Below are 27,530 nucleotides of genomic sequence, written 5' to 3'. Positions count from 1 at the left end.
CTGCCTCAATGTGTCAAAGAAAATGCCATTGCAGGGACTCCTCTACTTACGAATGTTCGACTTATGAATGTTCAGAGATACGAACAAACCTGTCCGTATGTATTATAGATGCCATGTGAGGAACCGGTGGCATCTACATCTGTAGAACATGAACCACCAGTGGCATCTACATCTACATCTGTAGAACACGAAGAACCAGTGGCATCTGCATCTCCCGGGGGCCTCTCTTATACTGCCAGCGTGGCCTGGCTCCGCCCCCGGCCACGCCCCCCTTCTGGAACCTACCAGCGGGTTCTCTGTGTGCCCCTTCCGTGACCTTTCCCCTAGATCCCTCTCTGCTCTATCACGTGACCTGCTGTCAGTCAGAGCTGCTGTAAGCTGCAGATCCCCTTCCCTGCCAGCAGCCAGCGCTATGCTGCTACGTGACCGATTCTATGCCACTACATTTGTGTAAATTGTTCGTCAGTGTGTGTGTAGGATTGTTGTGTGTGTGACTATACGTTGCTGAATAGCACGTTAGTTCTAATGGGCTGATTACTGATAGTATACGTTAATATTATTATAATCACGCGCAAAGGGCAGTAGTCACATGGCGTGGAATACAACGGGATCTTTCTCGTACCCTTCTCCGCGTGTTTTATTTTTACTCACGGTCGGGGTTAATAGCCAATCCAATCGCCTGCACAAAAATACAAAATGCGAATGACTTACGTTAATGAACAGTTTTCCTTGATGCAGAACTGAACATTTTCAGCAACTAAATATTAACAATCACACGAATAACTTACCGCATGGTTGTCAAAACGCTTTTGGATGAAGAAGGCATGTCGCTTATGATGATAATTTACGTATTTATCCAGGCGAGCCACACTAAGTCGTGGGAAACTTTTCAGGAGGGTCCTGCTGCCACATCGGGCGTTTATGTTTTGTTTTCAGCTAATTATTGAGTGCTTATTATACAAGTGAGAGGAAACCGGAAACTGCTGGAGAAAACACAAGTTGCGCGAGGGGGAAACACTATCATAGACACGAGTTGGTTGTCTGACCGAGGTTCACCACACTGGTTAGTTGCGGGCGCATGGTGAATTGGGCAGAAGTGGCCCCAGGTTCTGCCACTGCTGTTAGCCTTGGCCAGGAATCGGATTCAGGTCATCAGATGCAGAGTGCAGAACACTAAACGCAGTACTGAGGGGCCGTCCATAAATGACGTCACGCACCTAGGGTGGGGGGGGGGGTCAGACATTTGTGACGATGTGTGACGAAGGGGGGGTGGGGTTTGAGAAATGTAACGTCACATCAAAATGCGCAACTTTAAATAAATGTAGACAACACGTTCTAGTAAATTAAATAGACTTTTTAATAAATGTGTTCTACTACAACATCAGGGTGCAGCGCCATATTAAATACGCACTACAATGACAATAGTTTAAAGCGATTTGAAGCATGTTTTTTTTTTGGGGGGGGGGGGGGGCAGAGGGGAGGGTCTGACTTTTTGTGACGCCGTATGACGACTGGGGGGGGGGGGGTCCAAAATCGTCCTAAATCGCGTGACGTCATTTATGGACGGCCCCTATGCACAGTGCAAAAGAAGTTAAATATATATGATGCCGATGCATCGTGGTAGTTTATATACAGTATATATGTGTTGCTGATGCTGGAGGCAGCGGTGATGGTGATAATACGATGGCAATGGTGGTTATTGTCAATACTCCAATTTCTCATTTGCGTCGCGAACCACATCCCACATTTTAAATTATACGAACATTCTTTTCAAAACAATGACACAACTGGGGGTTTGTCACAGGCCTTAAACACAAAGCAGCAGCAATATATGTCAGTAACTAAGAGGTGAGCATCTCCGTAAACCCGATTGTATTTTGTACATGCACAGATTTCTTTTTGTCAAATGTGACCGCATCTGAAGACGCCGTAAACAAGCAGTAGGCATGTTTATTTTAGAGCCAGACGATCGTAGGCAGAAGGAAAAAAGGTGTTGGGTCTGTATCTGATGTCATCTCCTTTGCCTGGTGTACAGGCCGTGGGTTCCATCCTGACCCTGACGCCTGAGTTGGTCGTGTGGATTTTTCTCCAGGTCCCCCGGTTTTTCCCCCTTTACATTTAGAAACATGCGATTAGAGTACTTGGCTGATGAAACTTTCCACGTAGTTAACCACCTCGTTCAGCTATCACGTGGCCAGGTCACTTCTGAAAAAGAGCCATATAGCTCAGCGGGCCTTACCTGGTAAAATAAAAAAGTTTAGTTTCGTTTAAATATACAACGTGGCATTTTACTGGGGGTGAATTTGCTGTGCTGCACATTGGTCCAGCGCGGCTTGAAGGCGGGGAGAACAGACATGGGAGCATAGCAGTACAGTACAGCAAACCCTTCCCTCTCACGGGGTTTAGCTTTCGCAGTTTTGCGCCAAATTTATTGAGGTATATATATGAGAATAGGTGTTACCCCTTTTTGCTGGCAACAAAACACGTGTTAAGATGTTAAAACAGCAAACTGAAACCTTTTACAAGGAATCATGTCTGCATTAACCACAATGATTGTGGTCAGAATGCAAACAAAAAAACATACTCCGATAATATAGTGCATTAATTCTAGATTTGAAGCTTTCGTGACTGCAAGGATTCTCACTCATTACAACTAACTCTCGCTACAGGTATTTTGCGGTGCCTTTTTACACCTGATGAGGGAGGCTTGTGTTGCCTCCGAAACGTCGTGATTTAATTTAGTTATTTTCATTAATTTTATTTTATTGTTTTACCTACGTGACTTTACCGAAAAAACCAAAAGAGTATAAAATATGCATTGTCTTTGAAACTGATTGGTCCACACCAGAGACAGCTTTCTTTGGAGCCTTGTCTCAAATGGTTAGACCAGAGGACGCCAAAAAGGTTTCAGTTTGGTGTTTTAACGTCTTAACACCTGTTTTGTTGCCAGACAAAAGGGGAAAACCTATTCTCATATTTCGGTACTGGCAAAGGAGGTCCCATGATGTATTATTGAGGTATATTTCGATTTAAAGCTTTCGTGACTGCAGGGATTCATCTTCTTGGTTCTTTCGGTAAAGTCACGTAGAAGGGAAGTAATAAAATAATAAAAATAAAACATAATAAAATAATTCTCAATTATTTTTATTTTTATTATTGAGGTATAATTCATCATTCACAGTTGACCGTCAACCAAACCCCCTCGTTTTTCCATTTGCCTTTTTAAGTTTGCGGATCACGGATTTGCCGACTGCGGCTATTTTCAAGAGCGTCACCTCTAACGCGATGGACAAGGATTCTGCTGCACGTTATTGACTTTTCCCGCATTGCCTTCCAAGTTGCCACGCAACAGCCAATGTTGCCTGCTTACCCACAGTAATGCGCCCGTTGCAAGCACGACACAGGCTGAATTCTGCTCAACTTGGGATATCTGACTAGATTGCGCGCATTCAAGGCTTCGTTCAAATATTACGCGGCTGGAAAAACAGGAGTTGCAAAGCCGCGCTCTATTTTACAATTACGTCACACAAGGTTTTCCATATGTCCATTGTGAGACGAAACAGCAATCACAAAGGACTCCGATATGGTTCAATAAAAGACACTGGCCAATTTATTGAGACAGTGTCCGTTCATAGGCGATGCTGCGATGTTACAATTGGCTGAGCAGGGGTGCAAATGACACCATTTGCAAGGATTTCAGTGCGGAGAGAGGGGGGGTGGGGGGGCACAATGGGGTGGGGTGTGTGGTTAGGATGTTGTTGAGACGACGCTGCAAAGCTTTATCAGGCATCAGCTATCGGCTGCTGGTTAAAGGCCACTGCCATTAATGATCGACTACTTAATCGAGTATTTCTACAAGAGCCGAATTCATTGCTCCGTCTTCTCAAGTGTCAAGTGTACGTGGGCGTCCTCTCAGGAACTTTTCTCCCCTTTGGCTGACATTTTGTCCGTAGTTTTCGACCGTCTGCCATATTTGCATCGAGCGACGTTTTCCTGCCCTAGCCCACTTCTCTCAACTCTTTCCCGATCCGAGATGCCTGCAAGTTGCAGGGTGGGTCCTGTTCACTGCTGAATCTCGAAACGCGCAAGCGGTACATTTTATTTAGAGGCATAGCGCTGCTGTTTTTAAATACAATGTACTCTGCTCTCCACAGAGAACTGTAGTGACACGACCGCACTCTCTATGATAGCTAGCGCTAAACTGTGCCACATGCCCTCCCGCAGTAGTTTTACTTCCGATTCCATTCGAAATCAATTCGGATCCAATCAAAATCAGCTCCAATTCCGTTCGAAGTAGATTCGATTCCAATTGGCATGGATTCCGTTCCGATGAGGTAAACGTACATAATCGGAATGGAATCGAAATAAAAACCGATGACGTACACATACGTCATCAGAATGGGAAAGGTTTAATCGTAAAAAAATGATTCAATACATGGATCGCAAAATATTTTTTGTGGATCTAAACACAAAATTAAAACACTCCCACAAGCAGACACCTGATTGCAAATAAAAATCCCCAACTAAAACATACGTTTAAAAAAAAAGAGTTCACACCAACAGATAGCGCTGGTACTTTGTGAAGAGTGGTACATTTTGGTCAAAGTTTTCTGGAGGATCGCAGAGCCCGTTGAGATCCACCAAAAAGCAGCACAGTGCTTGGTGTATTGACCATCGCTGCTCTAACTTAAGAGAATCAGCGTCTGCTGCATGGAGGAGCGATAGTCGAGGCAATAAAGCACGCGTCGGCTCAAGTTTTACCAGATTACAAGCGATTGAAATTTTACACATCCCTTAGGCTGCAGCGTCCAGACGCCATTTTTAACCAGAGGCATCGACAGTATGTTCAAGTTTGTGACGTACTACTTTACTACTAAAGGGCGCAGACCTGCACTTGCTTGCTCACACGACTGCAAGCAAGAAGGATCTTCATGAGCGCAAAAGTGTCCCTCTCGAGTGTGCACGTGTAATGAGAGTACGCCACCTACAGGACGACCGGGTGGTTATTGCAGATACGTGTTGCGTTGTCTCACATCCAATCAGTAAGAGGGATTCCATCTGGGTGAAAGGTAAATGGGCAGAGCTAGCTGGAAGCCTGGAGAGCCCTCTGGAAGGTTCCGAGATGGGCGTGGCTAGAGGCGGGGCTTAGCCCGCCGAGAGGGATATAAGCCAGAGGTCGCAACCGGGTACCCGATACCCGTACCCTACCCGGCTACTCGGCCGGGTACGGGTACCCGTTTGCGACTCTGGTGCGGCCGGGTACGGGTACGGGTAGACCATGAGTCACTGGTGAGTAACCGTTTGTCACTCATTTCCCAACGTCTTGTCTCTTCTCACAATTCAAGTTCCTAGAATCAACCCACCCGCGCCTGCAACATGGCTTCATCCCAGAGGTCGCAATCAGGTACCCGATACCCGTACCCTACCCGGCCGGGTACGGGTAGGGTACGGCCGGGTACGGGTACCCGTTTGCGACCCTGATGTGGCCGGGTACGGTTACGGGTAAGGAATCAAAACCCGTTTGCGACCTCTGCTATAAGCCGAAGCAATCGAGGACTCGAGGTCGTCGGTGTGAAGAGCCTGGGTCTGAACGTCGTCACCGCCTGCGCTCCATCAGCCATGTGGCGGGCTCCACCAGCAGAGCCTCTCCTCTCTCCGACACGCGGTCAGCCGGCAGCGGGGAGGAGAGAGAAGCAGGCCGCGATGGAGAGAGGGAGAGACGCGCGCTGTACTGCAACTTAAGAATACATACAACAGAAGTTAACCCGTGTCGGAGACGCTGATTACACATGGCCTACTCTTCCATGATGGCCAGGCATTTTTTAAGAGGTTGGCGCGCCAACACTAGACTCAACCACACGAGACCTATCGAGCGGTTAAACTTCACGAGTGCCTGTAAGCTGTTTTACTGCAGAATCCAACTCAATTGGTTTCTGACCTCGTATCAATGGGGGGGGGGGGGGGGGGGGTTAAATCGGGTGATTTGCCCCCCCCCCACTACCACTCGCTCTGGTGGCACCGACAGTCCTGCTTGGCACGGCTCGTGTCCGTAGCAGAGTGTTTTGTCCTTGTCATCAGACGAGTGGGAGTCTAAATCGCGGCTGGGTTTTTACAACAGTCCTATCACCCATCCCTTCGAGGTCAATGAAGCAAGTGCTAAACCAAAAGAGGGGTCTACGTGGGGCAGACTTGCTAGGCCAGGCTTAAGCGTTCCCCAGGGACCTCGCCAAGGTTTCAGGGCTCACCCGTGATACTCTGGGTGTTCCACCGCCCCCCCCCCCCCCCCCAACAACTATAATTAGTGATAACCAGTACGCTTCGGAAAAAAAACTAATAGCTCGGTGGTCTTTACGTGGTAAAATAAAAAAGTTATATTTGTATATTTTTGTTCAGCGATTTGTTTACCTTTCCGACACTTTTGCACCCCTATCGTGTTTTTGTATGGTGTGTTGCCGTAACGTTCTCACCCGCCACCTACTGGACAACTGTGGGAAAACAGCTTCACGGCTCATCTGATATTCATCCAGTGTCAATAAATATTCTGATTCTGAACTGCCCTCCCCCGCCGCCTGGGGTGGGTGGGGTGAGGGTGAGGGGGGTGAGGGGTGAGGGGGGTGAGGGGGGTGGGGTGGGGTAGGGTGAGGGGGGTGGGGTGAGGGTGGGGTGAGGGGGAGGGGGGTGAGGGGGGTGGGGTGGGGTGAGGGTGGGGAGGTGGGTGGTGGGTGGTGGTGAAGAGCTTTCTCAGGGGGTGGGAGTGGCGAGCGGGGTGGCGCTATCCACGTGCTCAGCACCCCACAGTCGGTAGAAGTTGGAGAAGTCCACGTAGGGCTCCACGCGCCCGTCCAGGTCCGGGGGCGCCGCGAGGGAGGCGCGCGGCCGCTGGAACAGCGTCCCCTCGCCGCCAGAGCTGGAGCTGGAGCTGCGCGTGCGGGTGGTGCTGCCCCCCGAGCGCAGGGTCGTGTGGGGGCTGGGAGGCCACAGGGGAGGAGAGAGAGGGGAAGGGAAGACAGGGCGGCGGTGAGACGCACGGGAAGGAACGGGAAACAGTCGTGGGTTCAAGGCGTCGACCCACGGGGTTGAGGTCGAGGCCGGGAGCCACAAGGCTGAGGCCAGTGGAAAGGCCAAGTCAAGGGCCGGAGCCTCAGAATCTAATTGTAGGAAAACATTAGACTTTTATCAATTACATTTTGCAATCAGTCGCAGTTTGGACATGCTACGAAAGTCGTCTTTTTGAGAGAGAACAAGTAGGTGACTAGTTTGAAACGAGTCCTCGAAGTCCTCCGGCTGAAGCCACACACGAGGTCACACCCCTGAGGCCACATCCTTCGGGTCAAAGGTGGAGAGCTCGCCTTAAGGAGGATGCAAGACTTTTTGGGAACGCACGGCCATGCACGCAGGAGGGCACGGGCATGCATTCGGTGTTAATTGCGTCTTCTGAGTGAATATTAGCTTGAAATTCTGCTTTATTTAATCATTTAATTCATGCCGGACATCCGCTTTAAACTGGAGAGGCTCATGCCACAATCAGTCCCGCTTCCGGAGCTGTTACTCTACACCTGAAAGGATCCGTGTGATTGTTTTGAAACCCATACGCCGAGTCGCCGCGCGCGAGCGTCGCGGTTGTATTAACGCAAACAACCGTGAACAGTGCTTCCAGCGCGGCGAGAGGGCGATTCATTTAGAGAGGCGGCGCTTCCCCAATTCCCCCCCTCTCCCCCCGCGTTACCACGTTCGTTGCGGCCGCGACCGCTAATCTGCGCTGCTACCGGGGAATTAAATGTGGAATTTTTTTTACGCTCGCAGCAAGTCTGGGAGCTCAGGTGTGTACGTGGTGAGCAGTGGTGTAGTGGGAGACGTCTGCACCGCGCTACGAGCCTGGCGATCCGAGTTCGATTCCGACTCACAGGTTCCATGGATGTTGGTGTGTTGAGCGTATGAGCTAAACTATAAAACTAAATCATTTTTGTTTTACCAGGTAAGAACTATATAGCTCTTTTTCAGAAGTGACTTTTTGCTCAACTAAGTGACGTTTTACGTGGAAATTGATATCAGTCAAATGCTCTAAACACATGTTTCTAAATGTGGAGTGAAAAACTGGGGGACTCGGGATAAAAATCCATGGGACAACGGAGAGAACACGCAAACTCCAAATATACAGGCATCAGGGTCAGGATCGAACCCACGACCTCCTGCATACCAGGTGAGGTAGTTAACATCTCACCACCGTGCGCAATTGCTCAAATACTCGAGCAGACGACATTACCCGAGCGTAGAACGGACGTTGGTGTGCGCCGAATACTAGTTTCACAGGTGTTGGGAATGTGTTTCCGTAGCCAGCGTCACGGCGTGTGCGTCCTTGTGCGTGTCGAATACGTGTCAATGCACGATCGGGAATCACCTTCTGGTGTGCGTATAGCGAGCGCCTGTTGGGTGCATGCGTGCGTGTCAGAAAGGTGTTGGTATTACGTGAGCTGTATGTGTAAGTGGACACGACAGGTGTTGGCAAACGTACGTATGTTGAACTTCTTTCGCATCGTCCGTAGCCATCATGTTAATCGGAGGTGTGGAGTAGCCAACAAATAACACAAAACACACACAGTAATAACACAACCCACAATAACAACACAGCTGAGAACAATACAGAAATAACATACTAACACAAAACCGACACAATAACAACACAACCAAGAAGACAAACGCAGCAATAACGCATAACAGTAATAGAATAACACAACAATGAAAACAGACCTGAAAACAAAAAGACAAAAGCACACTAACAGCACAAAACTGACACAATAAGAACGTAACCAACAATTTCAATACAGCAATAAAAAAAATTAACAGTAACAGCGTCAAGCAAGTGTTTTGTTGAGCGGGTGGCCTCCACGACAAGGTGCGGTGAAAGTAGAACAAGTGTGGCGAGCGTTAAAACCGCTGTGGCGAGAGTCGTCGGCCAGGCATCCCGGCACGAAGCAGCAACCTGTTGGTGAGCGTGCCGTGCGCGAGGTCGTCGCTGCCGGAGCCCTCGGCGCTGACATCGGCTGCCGCCAAGGCTCCGCCCGCGGCAACGCCGCCGGCCAGACCCCCCGCGCCCCCAGCGCTCCCGTTCACGAGCTGCCCCTGCGATGGCATGACGAGTGACAGCGTTACGCTCGTTTTGCCCGTGGCGGCTGCGGCGGCTGCGGCGGCGGCGGCAGCGGCGGTGGCGGCTGCGGCGTCGTGGGCGGTGCTGCTGTACGGCACGGAGACCGGGTACACGCGGGTACCTGCACACACAAAGACAAAGATCCCCCGTTTTTAGGGGCAAGTGCCATTCGCGAGTAGCACCTATGAAGGCCAACACGGTGCACGACGGGGTGGGTGGGTGGCCAGCACCACGCCCGGCCTTCTTTGTCTCCCAAGTGGCGAAGTTTAGGCATAGCACCTGGTAGTCATTTGAAACTGAGTTCACCTAGCGGAGGTCCAGGACCGGTTCAGATAATCGTCACTGGTGTTGGTCATGAGTGGGAATCAAACTCAGGTCGTCAAGTTCATAGCGCACTAACCAATACACTTCCGCTTTCCATAGCATTAGCCCTCATGCAGACACACGCTCCCGCTCCTCTGTGCGTACATGTGCCCGCACTGTGTACCTGGCGACAGTGGGTTCACCGTAGCACCAACACCAGGGCTCCCAGTGCCCAGTGCCGTGGCCACAGCCGCGGCAGCGCCGGTGACAGCGCCGGCCCCACCAGCGCCGCCGAGCGGGAAGCCGAGGTTGCGCACGAGCAACGTCATGTCGTCGTGATGCTCGCAAGCGTGCGCTCGCTCCCCGTGGCTCGCCCACGCCTCCTGGTGAAGCCAGGCCACGCGCTTCACCACAGCCTGCGCCGCCACGTCCACCGAGGTGCGTGCGCCCAGCTCACGCGCCACCATCAGCGCCAGCTCCTGCACACGCACGCAAAGGCGGGAGATGCATAAACACCACAGCGGAGACAATTAAGGACTTCGCTTCTGAGTGTAATTTTGTTGTTCAAAGTCATTGATTTCCTACTCAAATGAGCATTGTGGAGGCAGTGGCTCATCGCTGGTGTGTGCACGAGTGTACGAGCAAGCGCGTGTTTGTCCGTGCGTACACGAGTGCCAGTGCAAGCACGTACGCACGAACGTACGAGCAAGTACGCATGCCAGTGTGTACACAAGTGAGCGTGCGTTTACACGTTCCGCGAGCGGGTGAGCGGGCGAGCAGATGAGTGAGCAGGCACCTGGTTGGCATGGCCCGGGCCGAGCGTGGCGTCAAGCGCGCGATACAGCCCATCCGACACGAGCAACAGGAAGCCCACGGTGGCGTCGAGCGACGTGCCGCCGTGAATCTCGGGCTCTGCCGTCACTGGCTCCGATGTTGCCGCGCTGACGCACAAAACCGCAAGCGCGGGGAGTGACGTCGGTGGTGGCAGAGGACGTTGTGGTTGTTGTTGTTGTTTGTGGTAAATGGTGGCGTGTCAGTGTCTGCCACTGTCAGCGTTTGTTGACGAGGATGTTCGTTGTGTGATATCGGTGGCATTGATCTAAGTGTTAGTGATTTTGGTGATAATGTCAGCGTTGATGTTGATATGTGTGTTGTTGGTGTCACTGTTGGTGGTGTTGATGATGTGGGAGTGGTAGTGTAGCGGTTAGCGCGCTGCGCTGCGAACCCGGCTACCCGAGATCGATTCCCGCTCACGGCCAACATCAGTAACAATTATTTGAACTGGTCTCAGGCCTCCCCAAAGTCGACTCAGCCTCAAATGAGTACAGGTAGTCTTCTACTTACGATGGAGATGCGTTACCACGATCCCATCGTAAGTCAAAAATATCGTAAGTCGAAGATGGCCTAGCCTACCCAGGAGTCTTAAAGAATGTGATAATTTATGAAAACAGAGCAATTTACAGTACCGTACTGTATAAACTATATAGCATATGTATTTATTAATTACAATACTGTATTGCACAGTAAAATGTAAAATAAAAAAAACAAGGTAAATTCTTAGCCTACCTATATGAAGAACTGCAATTTAATAGAAAGTTTTTTCAGGAAACAATCCTATCTGCTATAAAAACGTTTAACATGCATTGAACGTATCGTATCGTGGTAACCCAAAAAATGAAATCGCTAAAGCTACATATCATATAGAATGGAAATAATAAAATAATAAAAATAAAACATAATAAAATAATTCTCACGACGTTTCGGCCACAACGCAAGCAGCCGTCCTCAGGTGAAGATCAGGTCTGTCAGAAAGACAGCGTCTGAATGAACACCACCAGGCTTGGCAGCGTATATTTAAGCTGGGTTGGAGGGGGAAGAGCGTCTTGACAAAGGAATTTGCATATCAAGAGGAATTTGGCATATTTATGGGAAATGCAGGTATGTGATTAGTACTACTTATGCCCGTGCATTATGCAGGATTAGCAGCATCAAAGGAAGGGGATATGGGAAATGCAGGTATGTGATTAGTACTACTTATGCCCGTGCATTATGCAGGATTAGCAGCATCAAAGGGAGGGGATAGGGGTAGCATTAATAAAGGGAAGGAGTGTTAATAGTATGTAGCTGCAGTAACTAAAACCACCACGTAAACAACTAAAGTATAAACTACATAGTATCATCAGTATACTAAATATACTCTACAATAAGCTGAGTTACTAACAGTAAGTAATACATTACAATTCTACGTCGTAAAAAATATAATATGCTTCCATCTAAACTTTATTCTCTTACATCACACGAGTCTACACCGTACTATATACTGCCATAGACAAACCCAACATTAAATTATATACTGTATTGCTATAAACCACCCTAAACCTTACACATTGTAATATTACACTATGTATTATTCTACCCACCCTAATGTATATCACACTGCTGTATATTCACTATACAATTACGATACTATATATTACTTTGTACATTGTATTCAGCATATCAATTTTATACTATTTGTTATTATACACTGTACCATTGACCGTCGTGTGAAAGATACTAAGAGGAAGCAACGAAATATGTCAATGGGAGAGTAGAAAGGGAAACTTGCAGCGGTGCAAAGAATCCATTCCCTGCAAAGAATACAATGCCAGTGAGTGGAACGCGGTCTGAAAGTCACCGTAAACGTGAACACAATCAGTTAAGATCCGAAATGGTTTATTACGTCCTTCCAATGATTGCTAAGTCAGAATCCATCTTCTCGGTTGAAATTGTCTCTGTGTTTGTATATGTGGATCGCCTCATGAACGAATCTCTCATGGTAGCCAGATGGCTTGCAGAGAACCTCTGTCTTGGAGAAGTCAATATCATGTGAGCCCACTGAATTGTAACAGTGATCTGCCACGGCTGAGGTGTTTGTCCTACCGTGTTTCAAGTCTGCTCTATGTTCACGGATGCGGTCCGAGACATGTCGTTTGGTTTCTCCAATGTAACTGCTACCACAGAGGCAACTTAGTTTGTAGACGCCAGGGTACTGTATGTCTGGAACCACATCTTTTACAGACGGGACCAGATCACGGATATTATGTACTGTGTTGAATCGGACCTGGATCTTGTGTTTTATGAGGATTTTGGAGATCTTTTTTGTGACCCCAGCAATGTAGGGTAAGGTGATGGTCTTGAAAGGCTCCTCAACAGGATCCATCTTGATGGTTGGTATGATGGCTTTGCGGATTGTGTAGTCGGAGTAACCATTAGCCTTAAGAGCTTGGCGTACGTGTTTGAGTTCACAGGCAATGTGTTCCTGGTCGGAGATGCATTGGGCTCTATGGTATAGAGTCTTGATGAGGGAATTCTTCTGGGATGGATGGTGGTGGGAATCCGGTTTTAGGTAAGCATCCGTATGAGTGGCTTACCTGTAGACAGAGTGGCTCATTGAACCATCAGGTCTCCTTTTAATTAGGACATCCAAAAAGGGTAGCTTGCCATCTTTTTCGACTTCCATGGTGAATCTGATGGCTGGGTGTATGGAATTCATGTGGTCGAGAAATTGGTCTAGAGCTGGCCGGCCATGTGGCCAGATGACAAAAGTGTCATCTACATACCTCTTCCATAAGGTCGGGCGTAGAGTGGCAGTCTGGATGGCGTCAGTCTCAAATTTCTCCATGAAAACATTGGCTACAACCGGAGATAGGGGGGAGCCCATTGGGGTGCCCTCAGTTTGTTTGTAGAAAGTTCCATTCCAGGTGAAGTATGTATTGGTTAAGCAGTGTATCACCAGGGGGGGTACCCCAGTATTCAGTCCTTGATGAACCAAGTCTTCAATGATTGCGATGGTGTCAGGTACAGGAACTTTGGTGAATAAGGAAACCACATCAAAACTGACAAGCAGGTCGTCTGGGGACAGGGAAATCCCCTTGATTGTCGATACCAGGTCAGTAGAGTTTAGTACCGCAGAGGTGGTTTTTCCAGTGAAAGGCCGTAGGATTTCAGACAAAAAACGAGCCAGTTTGTAGGTGGGGGAGTTGATAGTAGAGACAATGGGACGAAGAGGTGTATCTTCTTTATGTATCTTTGGCAAGCCGTATAATCTTGGTGGCCTGGCTGCAGAAGGTTTCAACGAGAACTGTTTGGTCTGATCAATTAATGCGGTTGAATCAGCAATTATTTTGTTGGTTTTAGTGACGAGGCTGTTGGTGGGGTCTCTTTTTATTTTTGTATAGCTGCCATCGTTGAGTAGTTCTTGAATTTTGTTGTTGTATTCTATTTTGTCCATGATGACAGTGGCATTGCCTTTGTCGGCTGAGAGGATGACAATGTCATCCCTTTTTTTTTAATTGAGCTCATTCAAAACGCTCATCTTTGCTGATGTTGCTAGCTGGCATCTTAGCGTTTTTGAGGGTTGCAGAGATTTCAGATCTTGCTACGTCTGCAGCGATGTGACTCAGGCCCTTGAGAGCCACATCTACTCGGGCAATTATATCATTAACTGGTATGTGTCTAGGTGTGACTGCAAAGTTTAGTCCTTTAGCTAAACGGATTTCAGACCTTCAGAAATAGACTGTTACTGCGATTAATTACGACTTTGTTAACATCTAGCTTTTCAATGTGTGGGTCCGGTCTCTTGTTTGAGAGGCGGTTGAATTTGGAAATCAAGTTGTCCTTACATTTGGTCGACATAGCGGCAGCTGAAGAGGCAGTCATTTTGTCTACATGTTCCCAATCCGATGTGGACATTGTTGCACTCAAAGATAAGTGTGATTTGTAGAGTGTCTTGTCTAACCGATCTAGATCGGTGCGCGTAAGTCTGATTTTCTCTGAGATAAGAGCTAAGCTAGTTCTAGACAGAATCGTTTAGCATTAGAAGAAGTTACAGCAGCAGATGTTAGTGTAAATGCGTTTGGAATTACCTTAGAGTCGCGGCATCTCTTCAGAAAGGTGAGAGACTCGATTAGCTGAGCCTTCTTATCCCGGAGCTTGTTGAAAGATCTTAAAGTTTTGTGGAATCCCACCCCGTAGTGGTGGTTAGACCAAACAGTTCTCGTTGAAACCTTCTGCAGCCAGGCCACCAAGATTATACGGCTTGCCAAAGATACATAAAGAAGATACACCTCTTCGTCCCATTGTCTCTACTATCAAATCCCCCACCTACAAACTGGCTCGTTTTTTGTCTGAAATCCTACGGCCTTTCACTGGAAAAACCACCTCTGCGGTACTAAACTCTACTGACCTGGTATCGACAATCAAGGGGATTTCCCTGTCCCCAGACGACCTGCTTGTCAGTTTTGATGTGGTTTCCTTATTCACCAAAGTTCCTGTACCTGACACCATCGAAATCATTGAAGACTTGGTTCATCAAGGACTGAATACTGGGGTACCCCCCCTGGTGAGACACTGCTTAACCAATACATACTTCACCTGGAATGGAACTTTCTACAAACAAACTGAGGGCACCCCAATGGGCTCCCCCCTATCTCCGGTTGTAGCCAATGTTTTCATGGAGAAATTTGAGACTGACGCCATCCAGACTGCCACTCTACGCCCGACCTTATGGAAGAGGTATGTAGATGACACTTTTGTCATCTGGCCACATGGCCGGCCTGCTCTAGACCAATTTCTCGACCACTTCAATTCCATACACCCAGCCATCAGATTCACCATGGAAGTCGAAAAATATGGCAAGCTACCCTTTTTGGATGTCCTAATTAAAAGGAGACCTGATGGTTCAATGAGCCACTCTGTCTACAGGAAAGCCACCCATACGGATGCTTACCTAAAACCGGATTCCCACCACCATCCATCCCAGAAGAATTCCCTCATCAAGACTCTATACCATAGAGCCCAATGCATCTCTGACCAGGAACACATTGCCTGTGAACTCAAACACGTATGCCAAGCTCTTAAGGCTAATGGTTACTCCGACTACACAATCCGCAAAGCCATCACTCCAACCATCAAGAAGGATCCTGTTGAGGAGCCTTTCAAGACCATCACCCTACATTGCTGGGGTCACAAAAAATATCTCCAAAATCCTGATAAAACACAAGATCCAGGTCCGATTCAACACAGTACATAAAATCCGTGATCTGGTCCCGTCTGTAAAAGATGTGGTTCCAGACATACAGTACCCTGGCGTCTACAAACTAAGTTGCCTCTGTGGTAGCAGTTACATTGGAGAAACCAAACGACATGTCTCGGACCGCATCAGTGAACATAAAGCAGACTTGAAACATGGTAGGACAAACACCTCAGCCGTGGCAGATCACTGTTACAATTCAGTGGGCTCACATGATATTGACTTCTCCAAGACAAAGGTTCTCTGCAAGCCATCTGGCTACCATGAGAGATTCGTTCATGAGGTGATCCACATATACAAACACAGAGACAATTTCAACCGAGAAGATGGATTCCGGCTTAGCAATCATTGGAAGGACGTAATAAACCATTTCGGATCTTAACTGATTGTGTTCACGTTTACGGTGACTTTCAGACCGCGTTCCACTCACTGGCATTGTATTCTTTGCAGGGAATGGATTCTTTGCTCCGCTGCAAGTTTCCACCACTACATACTTTTAACACTCCTTCCCTTTATTAATGCTACCCCTATCCCCTCCCCTTTGATGCTGCTAATCCTGCATAATGCACGGGCATAAGTAGTACTAATCACATACCTGCATTTCCCATATCCCCCTCCCTTTGATGCTGCTAATCCTGCATAATGCACGGGCATAAGTAGTACTAATCACATACCTGCATTTCCCATAAATATGCCAAATTCCTCTTGATATGCAAATTCCTTTGTCAAGGCGCTCTTCCCCCTCCAACCCAGCTTAAATATACGCTGCCAAGCCTGGTGGTGTTCATTCAGACGCTGTCTTTCTGACAGACCTGTTCTTCACCTGAGGACGGCTGCTTGCGTTGTGGCCGAAACGTCGTGAGAATTATTTTATTATGTTTTATTTTTATTATTTTATTATTTCCATTCTACGTGACTTCACCGAAAGAACCAAGAAGATGAATCCCTGCAGTCACGAAAGCTTTAAATCGAAATCATACATGCATTGAACGTATCGTAACGTATCATATTGTACTGTACTCACCAAGATTATGTCCGTCGTCTGCATACTTGAACGATGTTAGGTTGTTGATGACAATTTTGTCGTATCGCTATTGCCATCGTAAGATCTAAATATCGTAAGTCGGACCATCGTAACTCGGGGACTACCTGTACCTAGTGCGGTGTGTAAACATCGCCACTCGGGAGACAAAGGCGTCTGTGCTAGCCACCCACTCCCTCGTGTGGCATTCCTGGCTTCATAGCTGTTCGCTAACAACGTTTTCCACAACACTCTGTTAAGGCTATACACGGGGGATCTTTTTCTTTTGATATTGACGATGTGTCAATAATTTATGGCTCTCAATATCAGTGTCCATGGCTTTGGCATGTAAACATTGACCTTGGTGTTGATGGTGGAGATGGCTTCGGTTTAGATGTTCAAATTGACGTCGACGATGTCTATTCGTCGGCATTCATTGCCGATGGCCCCTGTTGACAGTGTCGAGTTGACTGACGATGATGACGTCGGTGCGCCGAGGACGGATGTCGTTGATGCGTGCGGGGGTGTTGATGTCGCCGTCTCACCTGAGCACCTCGATATCCTTATAACCGAGCTTGATCCTGTAGTCTCCGATGCACCGCGCGCTGTCCAGGTGTCCCAGTCGCCCCTCGCGACGGATACGATCGACATCCAGGCCTAACGCACATCCACACGCACGCAAACATCTCGTTCAGCCTTATACACCAATATGGCCAGTGCCGTTAGCCTTTGTCTTTCGAAGCACTGATGTTTACACACATGTACATACTATATACACTTAACATGCGCACGTGAGTGTGCATGGGGTCGTACACACATGTACTAACTTTGACGCATACGCCTCCACACATGTACATGCAGATATGCACACGGCCAAAACACACAACAACAGCCACAACTGACCACTAAGTAATATGATGCCACTCGAACTTGTGCCAAGCTAGGCACGGTGACATGGCCCAAGGGAAGTGTGTTCATCGCTTGTTGCAGAGGTTCATAGTTCAGGTTCACAGTTCCGATATCCATAGCAGTCGCCCTAATTAACACTGCAGGTGTAATAACCGTGCCGTCTGCTTCACTGTGGACGCGTTAAAGATCACCTGACGTCAATAGAAAGAGCAGGCCATTGCGTGCTGGCGCCATGGTCTAAATATTCCAAGTTTGAAAACTTACACCACAAATGACTTGATTGGGGAAACACAAAGCAAAGGTCGCCCCCTGCTGTTAAAATGGAGGACTTAGGCGTTCCTGGGTAAACAAGTGTAATAATCATATTGTAATGGTGCACTTTAATGAGACCATGTGGAGAGGTTATGCCACACTGACAAGAAGAGGGGGTCATGGGGAGGATAAGCCCAGGTGCAGTGATTGGACAGTTGAAGTCTCGCTGATGCATAATGCCATGAATCAAATCCAACAGGTCACCCACCGCGTGAGACAAATGTTTGTGTTTTCACCTAGCTGGGCGAGCCGTTGCAGCTCCGCCTCATTCTGCGCGTGGTGGTCCATGCTCAGCTGCGTCACCTGCAGTGTGGAATCTCCTCCTAAGCGGCACAGCAGAGCCCGGTTGGTACCTGAAACAACAAAAAACAAGTCACGGCACCATCACTTCCTCGCTTATGCCAGATCCTGCATCTTTAAGACGGTGGGCACCTGACCTCCGAGGTCTGCGCTTACATGCTTGTCATCAGTAACATCGGGCTTTCGGTCTTCCTTTGGTGATACGATTGACTCACCCTCCAAGGGACGTCCTTAGGTACGGTGCGAAAGAATTTCAACATACGTCTGTTCCCCTTGGTGACCAAGCTCAGGAGGCCACTCCAGTGCCCGTCTCAATAACCTGCCCTCTTCCATCTCGCACGCGCGTCCCACCCACCGTGACTTTCTCTTCATGAAAACGCCTCAAGAACTTTCCTGCTCTGCTCTCTTTCAAATCTACGAATTTCCTCACAACTGTCCTGCCGTGATGTGAAATTCCCAGAGTCCATCTACGCGCAGCTGTATTTAGTGAGGGCCCCCGGAAGCTCGTTTCATGGGCGCTTTATCAGATCCAGTTATTTTTCCACCACGGCGCACGCACCAACGTTGGCGATGTACAGCTTGCCGTTGAGGATTAACGCCACCACGGCCGTGGCGCCGCCCGCCACCTCGCGCTCCACCGCCGCCAGCCGCTCCACCAGCTGCGGGTACTGCTGCGCTGCCTGGAACGAGCTGAGACCCTGCAAGCAAAAACAAAGCAAAGACTGTTGGGGGGCAAGTGCAGTTAGCGAGCACCTATGAAAGCCGGCACGGCACACACAAAGGGGGATCATGTGGGTATTACCACGCCAGGTCGAATTTGTTTACACAGTGGTGATGGTCACATACTGCATCATGTATGCGTTTAAGCTTTATTTGACCTAGGGGAGGTGCAGGACCGGTCTAGATGTTGGCCATGGCTGGGAATCAAATCCAGGTAACTGCGATTGTAGTGTAGTGCGGGAACTACTGAACCGCTTATTTTACACATATACGCACATGCGCAAAGAAATGTACGCACACGCATATTTACACACAAGCACATGTACGCACGAGTTCACAGACATGCACGTGAGCACGTTTACACAGCAGCACACTTGAACACGCAAACGCGTGTGTATGAAAACGTGTGTGCGCACGAAGACACGTGTGCGTGCGCTGGAGAATATGGCTACCCTAAACAGCCATGAGCAGGTCACAGATCAAAGGTCACAAACCTCGGGCAGCCGTGACTGCAGGTCAGCCCTCTCTGCCAGGCTGTCGTCAATCGACTCAAAGTAGCTCCGCTCGACCACATCGAACGCCTGCACGCACACATGGGCACGCATGGGCACACGTGTTCGTTTCACAGACAGTGCTGCCCTGGTGAGATTGTCGGTCTATTATTATTATTGTCTTGAGATGTCAACAACTGACTTTTGTTTGGATGAAAGTTGTGGGGTTGATTGTAGTCTTGCAAGTGGTGATGCTGGAGAAGGTGGGGAGGTGGCAGTGGATGTAGTGGCAATGTGCCTGACGGTAGTAGTAGTTGTGATGGGGGTGGTGTTTATCTTAAGAGTTGGTGGTGGTTCTGCTGGCAGGTGCGGCTGGATAATGGTCCTGATGACGGCACCGGCGGATTCGATTGGGTAGTGGATATGGTGGCTGTGGTGGACTTGTTAATGGTGGAGTTGGTGCCATTGCTTGTGATGGGAAGAGCTGTGGTTGGTGTCACCATGCATGTTTCCCTCCTCAACCGAGCGTGGAATGGTGCTTTGTCTTTGTTAAGAACCCCAAACTGGTTGTGAAAATTCCAGTCGTGACTTGTGGCGGTGGTTGTCGCTGGCGGCAGTGACAGTGGTGCTGGTGGGTTAGATAGCGGTTGCGGTGGCGGCGATGGTACTGACAGGTAGGGTTCGGCAAGGCCGGTGGCGGTGGTAGTGTCGGTGGCACTATCTTACCTGCAGCAGCACCGTCTTCACCTTGGAGTCCGAGTCGCTGGAACTCAGCTGTCCCAGCAGCAGCTCGGCCGCCAGTCGCTGAGACACAAATGCCGAGACGCGGGCGCCCTCAAAGCCACGGCACACGCCATACAGACAGCACTCCTCGCTCCTGGTACACACAGCGCACGTGATGTCGTGCGTGTCACGGCACATACGGCAACGGTACACACGGCATGATACACGAGGCATGGTACACACGTGACATTCATGTGCTGCTTCTTGTACCGATGTCACTGCTACTGCTGCCACGACTGGTGTCAAAGTTGATACTCCCGCTTCTGTTGGTATCCATAACCTTTGAGACAGCTGCTGCTGGCACTAATGCTGCTGCAGCCAGTACTACTGCTCCAAGTGCCACTATAGCTCGTGCAACGATTGCTGCTTCTGACGCTGGTGTCAACCTCTGCTGCGAATGTCACACAATCGCTGTTGCAGCCCCCACAACGGACCTGAGCCGAAGGCTGCAGTCCTGGTAAGGATGTGTCTCCCTCGCAGCGCCGTCGGCCCCGTACACGCGGTTGGGAATGACCCCGACTCCAGAGAGGTGGCACGCCGGGAGGTCATCAGTCCAGCTGTGCTCCGGGCCCTGCGGAGGTCACAATCAAGGTCAAATAGTCAAGCTTGAAAAAAAGTTTAGGCTAAGGCCAGGAGTTGCTTCACCGTCGCGGTCTTATCACGCATTGCGCCACTTTGAAATTCCCTCCTTTACTCACACGCTGAAAATCGTGTTCAGTCGCCTCCTAATCCCTCTTCTATCGCAACTACTACAACATGGACACTGCTCCGGTGAACTTCCCGCAGCGATTTCTCCATCAATGTTGAGGAACTTTGTCTACCACCGTTTCGTCTCATGCACACCTGTATTCAACCACCACAATGCAGGTCACAACAACACACCCACCCACTATGCTACTGTTGTGTACGATGGCAACGTGTTCAGGAGCTAAGTGCCAATGCTGAGGTCTGTTTGCCACGAGAGAGGGCTTTCAGTTATCGATACCTGTCAACCACTTATGAGTGCCTATCTAATTACAGACCAATTCAGACCTTATTGGTGCACCACGTACCCTTATAAATCTCAACGCTCATACTACAAAGTCACATCACAAGGGAGAAACACAAAACAAAGACAAACAAAATGTATTGAAATGGCTGTACATCGTATAGACCTGAACACTACATTTCCCTGTACAAGAATACGGTTAAACCGTATGGGTTGACAGCTATGGAATAATGCAGAATGATTAATTCTTCATTCATTCAAAGAACGAATAACGAATATCCGTCACTCAGCCCCAATGCATATTGTGTACACATTCACCTATACACTACCTCCATTATACACGGTCGGCTACGTACGGTGCGAAAGAAGTTCAACATACAGTATATAGATTCACCGCGCTTCAGATCACACACACAACTCTGTCGGTCAATTCGCTCGCACCGCTTGAATGTGTAACTCCCCCCCCCCCCCCCATCGTTTCCTTCCCCCCCCAAGTTCTCACAACATTTCTCATTTCGAGAAACCTATACATTATTATCGATTACACCAACAGTCGGGGTTTATCGCTGGCCGCGTGGAGTTTCGGGCAAGCCGCTGTATTCAAACAATTAATGGGGTCAAAGAGAGGAGCTTTGGGGTTAGCAATTCGAGCAAAGCCCAAAGGGTCGTGGTCAGGAATCGAACCGCACATCAATTATCGTGGTGGGGGGGGGGGGTCTCAGTTCCTTGTCGCATTGAACCAGAGGTGGGACAAAGTCATTGTTATGCAAGTCCAAGTCGAGTCGCAAGTCATCAAATTCATGACTCGAGTCTGACTCGAGTCCAAGTCACATGACTCGAGTCCACATCTCATAGGTGGGACAAAGTCATTGTTATGCAAGTCCAAGTCGAGTCGCAAGTCATCAAATTCATGACTCGAGTCTGACTCGAGTCCAAGTCACATGACTCGAGTCCACATCTCATAGGTGGGACAAAGTCATTGTTATGCAAGTCCAAGTCGAGTCGCAAGTCATCAAATTCATGACTCGAGTCTGACTCGAGTCCAAGTCACATGACTCGAGTCCACACCTCTGTGATTGAACACCGCTGTGACATCCACTGCAGGATGCAAGTGTCGTCTCATCCTTCACCCAGCGCCCCCCAACACGTCCACACGCACCACGGATTGGCAGTAATGGGGGGGGGGGGGAGTGGGGGGCAATCACAGACGCATCGGAGATGTGAAGGAGCAATGATAACCGCGCACCGCTAAGAGCACTGCCACTAACACAGACGACTTGCTCCGTAACTATCCCACGGCTAGCTCCAACCGGGGGCCTGCTTTCTAACGGAGGGGGTAACACACTAAGAGACATCTCCTTTACCGGTGGCAACATCTGGTAATAGGCAGAGGTGGGACAAAGTCATTGTTATGCAAGTCCAAGTCGAGTCGCAAGTCATCAAATTCATGACTCGAGTCTGACTCGAGTCCAAGTCACATGACTCGAGTCCACACCTCTGGTAATAGGTTTTTTTACCCTTTCAACTGGTACAAAAACTGACACCTTTATACAAGGGATCACGTTTGATCCCGCGGGGGGCGGGGGGGGGGGGGTAACTTCGGGGGGTAACTTCGGGGGGTAACTTCGGTTACCCCCCCCCCACCCCCACCCCACGGCTCCACTCTCATGGGGGTCTTGGGGGGGCAGTTACCCCACGTGAGACCAGGGACCCCGCCTCTCACACCGACCTGCGAGCCTTGCCGTGCGCGGTCCCGTGCCAACGCCATGAGCCGCCTTCACCGGGCGGAGCCTTTGCAGAAATAAAAGTCCCTCCCACCCTGCCCCGTTCTGGGGGGAGATGCAAGTGGGCGGGTGAACGCCCCCCCCCCCGCCCCCCGGCTTAAGGGACCCCCTTCATAATAAGAGACCCCCCCCCCCTACACACACATCAACCACAAGCGCCTCCAGCCGCTCGGGCTTAAGGGACCGCGGCGAACCGGAAAGCGGAAGCAGCCGGCGGAGGGATTTCGGAGACCCGAATTGTGAGGTGACGCGACGATTCGATTATTGCGATCGATTCTTCGTGTCGGTAATCGATTTGTTTTGGATGGAACCGCAACGGAAATCGGTTGCCGCGATAGGTTCTTCGCAATGGTAATCGATTGGTTTTGGATGGAACGCAATGGTAATCCATTTCCGCTATCGATTCGACGCACTGTAATCGATTCGTTTTCGATGTAAAGCAACGGTAATCGATTGCCGCTATCGATTCGACGCAACGGTAATCGATTGGTTTTGGATTGAACGCAACGGTAATCGATTGTCGCTATCGATTCCATGCAACGGTAATCGATTCGTTATTCGGAGTTTGTTTTGGATCGGTGGCTCTGCACCCTTGCCGCAGCCTCCCCATTTGCTTCTTGGTCGTTCAAGTTCATTGATTAGGTATAGCCCTGTGAGCCATGTGGCTCTTAGGTTCAAGTTCATTGATTAGGTATAGCCCTGTGAGCCATGTGGCTCTTAAGTTCAAGTTCATTGATTAGGTGTAGCCCTGTGAGCCATGTGGCTCTTAAGTTCAAGTTCATTGACTGGGTATAGCCCTGTGAGCCATGTGGCTCTTAAGTTCAAGTTCATTGATTAGGTATAGCCCTGTGAGCCATGTGGCTCTTAAGTTCAAGTTCATTGATTAGGTGTAGCCCTGTGAGCCATGTGGCTCTTAAGTTCAAGTTCATTGATTGGGTATAGCCCTGTGAGCCATTCGGCTCTTAAGTTCAAGTTCATTGATTAGGTATAGCCCTGTGAGCCATTCGGCTCTTAAGTTCAAGTTCATTTATTAGGTGTAGCCCTGTGAGCCATGTGGTTCTTAAGTTCAAGTTCATTGATTGGGTATAGCCCTGTGAGCCATGTTGCTCTTAAGTTCAAGTTCATTGATTGGGTATAGCCCTGTGAGCCATTCGGCTCTTAAGTTCAAGTTCATTGATTAGGTATAGCCCTGTGAGCCATTCGGCTCTTAAGTTCAAGTTCATTTATTAGGTGTAGCCCTGTGAGCCATGTGGCTCTTAAGTTCAAGTTCATTGATTGGGTATAGCCCTGTGAGCCATTCGGCTCTTAAGTTCAAGTTCATTGATTAGGTATAGCCCTGTGAGCCATGTGGCTCTTAAGTTCAAGTTCATTGATTGGGTATAGCCCTGTGAGCCATTCGGCTCTTAAGTTCAAGTTCATTGATTAGGTATAGCCCTGTGAGCCATTCGGCTCTTAAGTTCAAGTTCATTTATTAGGTGTAGCCCTGTGAGCCATGTGGCTCTTAAGTTCAAGTTCATTGATTAGGTATAGCCCTGTGAGCCATGTGGCTCTTAGGTTCAAGTTCATTGATTAGGTGTAGCCCTGTGAGCCATGTGGCTCTTAAGTTCATGTTCATTGATTAGGTATAGCCCTGTGAGCCATGTGGCTCTTAAGTTCAAGTTCATTGATTAGGTATAGCCCTGTGAGCCATGTGGCTCTTAAGTTCAAGTTCATTGATTAGGTATAGCCCTGTGAGCCATGTGGCTCTTAAGTTCAAGTTCATTGATTAGGTATAGCCCTGTGAGCCATGTGGCTCTTAAGTTCAAGTTCATTTATTAGGTATAGCCCTGTGAGCCATTCGGCTCTTGAATCGGGTGCAACCGCAACAAACAAAAAACAAAAACATGAACAAAAAACATCTTAAAGTGAATATGTGACTAAGTGCAAACAGAAAATCCAATTAATGCAGTTCGACAAGTGTAATAATGTTAATAAATGCATGGGGGTTTGAAACATATAAGTAGGTTTTAGCCTTTCTGGCAATAGAACAGGAGTTGTGTTAAGATGTTTCAAATACCAAATAGCTACCTATTCTTGGGTCTTTCGGTAAAGTCACGGATATAGGTTCAAAGAAAATTTTAAAAAATATTAAAAAAAAAACTACGACGTTTCAATCGCGACACAAGCGGTCGTCTTCCCCCTTTTACTGAAGACGATTGCTTGTGTTGCGATCGAAACGTCGTTTTTATTTTTTTGTTATTTTCTTTGAACCTATCTACGTGACTTTACCGACAGACCCAAAAATATGAATAAGTCAAGACCATATAGATACCTTTTGCAAATAATCAATCACTGCATTAACCGCACACATACTTGTGGCTTTGATAATTATTGGTACGACTTTGAAACTGATTGGTCTACACCAGAGGCAGCCTCATTGTCTTGTCTCATCACCAGTGGTCACACCAAAGAAGAACGCCAAAAGACGAACAGTAACATAGACAATGCAACTATTAAGACCATTTATAGCTCGGGGTTTGATTCAACAAAGTTGTAACCTACGTGCCCCTGGGCTTCATTTGTGTTTTCAATTATTTACCTTTTAACAACAAAACATCTGGCCATGCCTCGCACACCCAGAGAGGGCATCTCGCATCCCCGGGTTAAAGGTCACCACCGCGTGTTTACCTGTACGTGTAATGGGTTTCCTTTGGCGCGTGTCGCTCGCGTTTGTCCGCTATCCCCGCAGGCTATTCGCGTCTTTTTAATCAAGTTAAGAGAGATTACGAGAGAGTGTGTATGCTGTGTAATAATAATTACGTTTATATAGCGGCTTTTCATTAAGGATCTCAAAGCGCTGTACAGGACGCAGCAGCGGCAGTAGCAGACACTCGGCATAAAAATTATATAAATACAGAGTGCTTCAAAAGAATGTTAACACTTATATGGGACTATCGTTTTTAATGGAAAAAGAACGGATAATACACTGTAATATATCCCAGAGCTACCTCTGAGCTAGATCCTTACATGCGCTCAACAGAGGGCAGCGCTTTCCCACGCACTTCGACTGAGACCAATATTGAGCAACGAGTGTGTTTTTTTAAATTATAAGGGCTGGAATTTAGCCAAATTAAGCGCAGAACCTGATTATATTTAATGGGGTTTTTTTTGTGCAGCCACTGAGACTATGAATTCACTACACTTGTGGAGCTGGATTCTAATCCAAGGACCTCGAGGGTGCCGGCTCAGCATTGCCTTCTAAGACACCCAGTCTCCTCTCTTCATTAATAAAATATATAGTGAGTCTATATGGTAATGTATCATTTAAATGTAAATAATACATGTAGAACTTAATAGGTAGTGTGTAATTTAACACGTAGACTTTCGCGACCAATATCCATAACACAGGTTTTGTGGGTTAGATCGTGTAAATATATAAATGTGCCGTTTAACCCGCCACCACCCGACACAGCCAACTAGTAAGGTTTGTCACGTAAACAGAACATGCCAATTCGTTACTAGTACAGCACGCCGGTGTGTTTTGAGAGCAAAGCCACGACATTTACAATCTAAGTACGAAGTTTCGCCAGTAATTCTAACCAGCTTCATCAGGCGACAGACAGATTTGTGGAGAAATCCTCCTGTTTCGTTCCTTAAATAGTGGAGTAGATGTGATGACATCACTTGTGAGCCCTTCTTGCGCGAAGTCGGTGGGGGGGGTAATGAAGGCATATAAATTACTATGGGTATCCATTGCCGGTTGAGTTATTTATATAATGCATGCGCATTATGCAAGCCTATTGTTCTTGTACCTCCTGTCGATTGTGTGCACTGAAATAGCCGTACCCTTTATTGTTCAACGGTAATCCCTATTGAAGTGTGGTGGCCTCTATAGGCATGCATTTAAACAATGTAGTACTTCATGATTCGCTTCCAAGCAGTACTAAGTCTAACTATCCGAAGGGTTACAATTATTTTTATTTCTCTGAATTTCGATACATTCTCTACGTGACTTTACCAAAAGACCCAACGAGAATGAATTCCTGCAGTCACGAAAGCTTTAAGTCAAGATTTAGTCTTGGCCAGTAGTATTCAGTTTTGCAAACAACTTAAACATTATCAAACTCGCGTGTCAATAAGTACTACGTTTCGCCAGTTGTAATTACTGGCGAAACGTCGTACTCAGATTGTAAATGTTGTGGCTTGGCTCTCCAACACATCGGTGTGCTGTACTAGTGACGAATTGGCATGTTCGGTTTACATGACAAAACTTATAAATGGGCTGTGTCGGGTGTTGGCGATTTTAACGACGCATTTATATATTAACGCGATCTAACCTAAAAAAACCTGTATTATGGAGGTAGTGTATATGTAAATGTGTACACAATATACATCGTGGCTGAGTTACGGATATTCGTTATTCATTCCATAAATGACGAATTAATCATTCGACATTATTCCATAGCTGTCAACCCATATGGTTTACCCAGTATTCGTGTGCAGGGAAATTTAGTTTTCAGGTCCATGCGGTGTACAGTCGTTTCAAACACTTGTTTGGCTATTTGTGTGTGTTTCTCCCTTGTGATTGGACTTTGTAGGGTGAACGTTGAGATGTATAAGTGGCACGGGGTGACCAATAAAGTCTGAATTGGTCTGTGATAAGGTCGGGCACTGGAAAGGAGTTGACAGCTGTGTTTTTCATTAATTCTCCGCCAGACGAAT

The 27,530-nt window shown here is 48.0% G+C and overlaps 1 protein-coding gene across 1 annotated transcript; it reads right to left on the bottom strand.

Moving 5' to 3' along the window:
- Positions 1–1,776: 1,776 nt before the first annotated feature.
- TAB1 (TGF-beta activated kinase 1 (MAP3K7) binding protein 1) lies at positions 1,777–22,899 on the bottom strand. The gene is made up of 11 exons (XM_078857039.1): positions 22,775–22,899; positions 20,492–20,628; positions 20,001–20,151; positions 19,278–19,364; positions 18,623–18,761; positions 18,000–18,116; positions 17,088–17,199; positions 10,245–10,389; positions 9,633–9,927; positions 8,981–9,266; positions 1,777–6,967 (listed from the first exon to the last, which is right to left on the bottom strand). Exons 1-11 carry the CDS (start codon positions 22,811–22,813, stop codon positions 6,742–6,744), a joined length of 1,734 nt encoding a protein of 577 aa, XP_078713165.1. The 5' UTR covers positions 22,814–22,899; the 3' UTR covers positions 1,777–6,741.
- Between the last annotated feature and the right edge of the window lie 4,631 nt (positions 22,900–27,530).

Source organism: Lampetra fluviatilis, chromosome 5 (genome assembly GCF_964198595.1).
Source record: "Lampetra fluviatilis chromosome 5, kcLamFluv1.1, whole genome shotgun sequence".
Taxonomy (NCBI): domain Eukaryota; kingdom Metazoa; phylum Chordata; class Hyperoartia; order Petromyzontiformes; family Petromyzontidae; genus Lampetra; species Lampetra fluviatilis.
The sequence above is the reverse complement of the archived record's forward strand: the minus strand, read 5'-3'. Positions and strand labels throughout refer to the sequence as shown.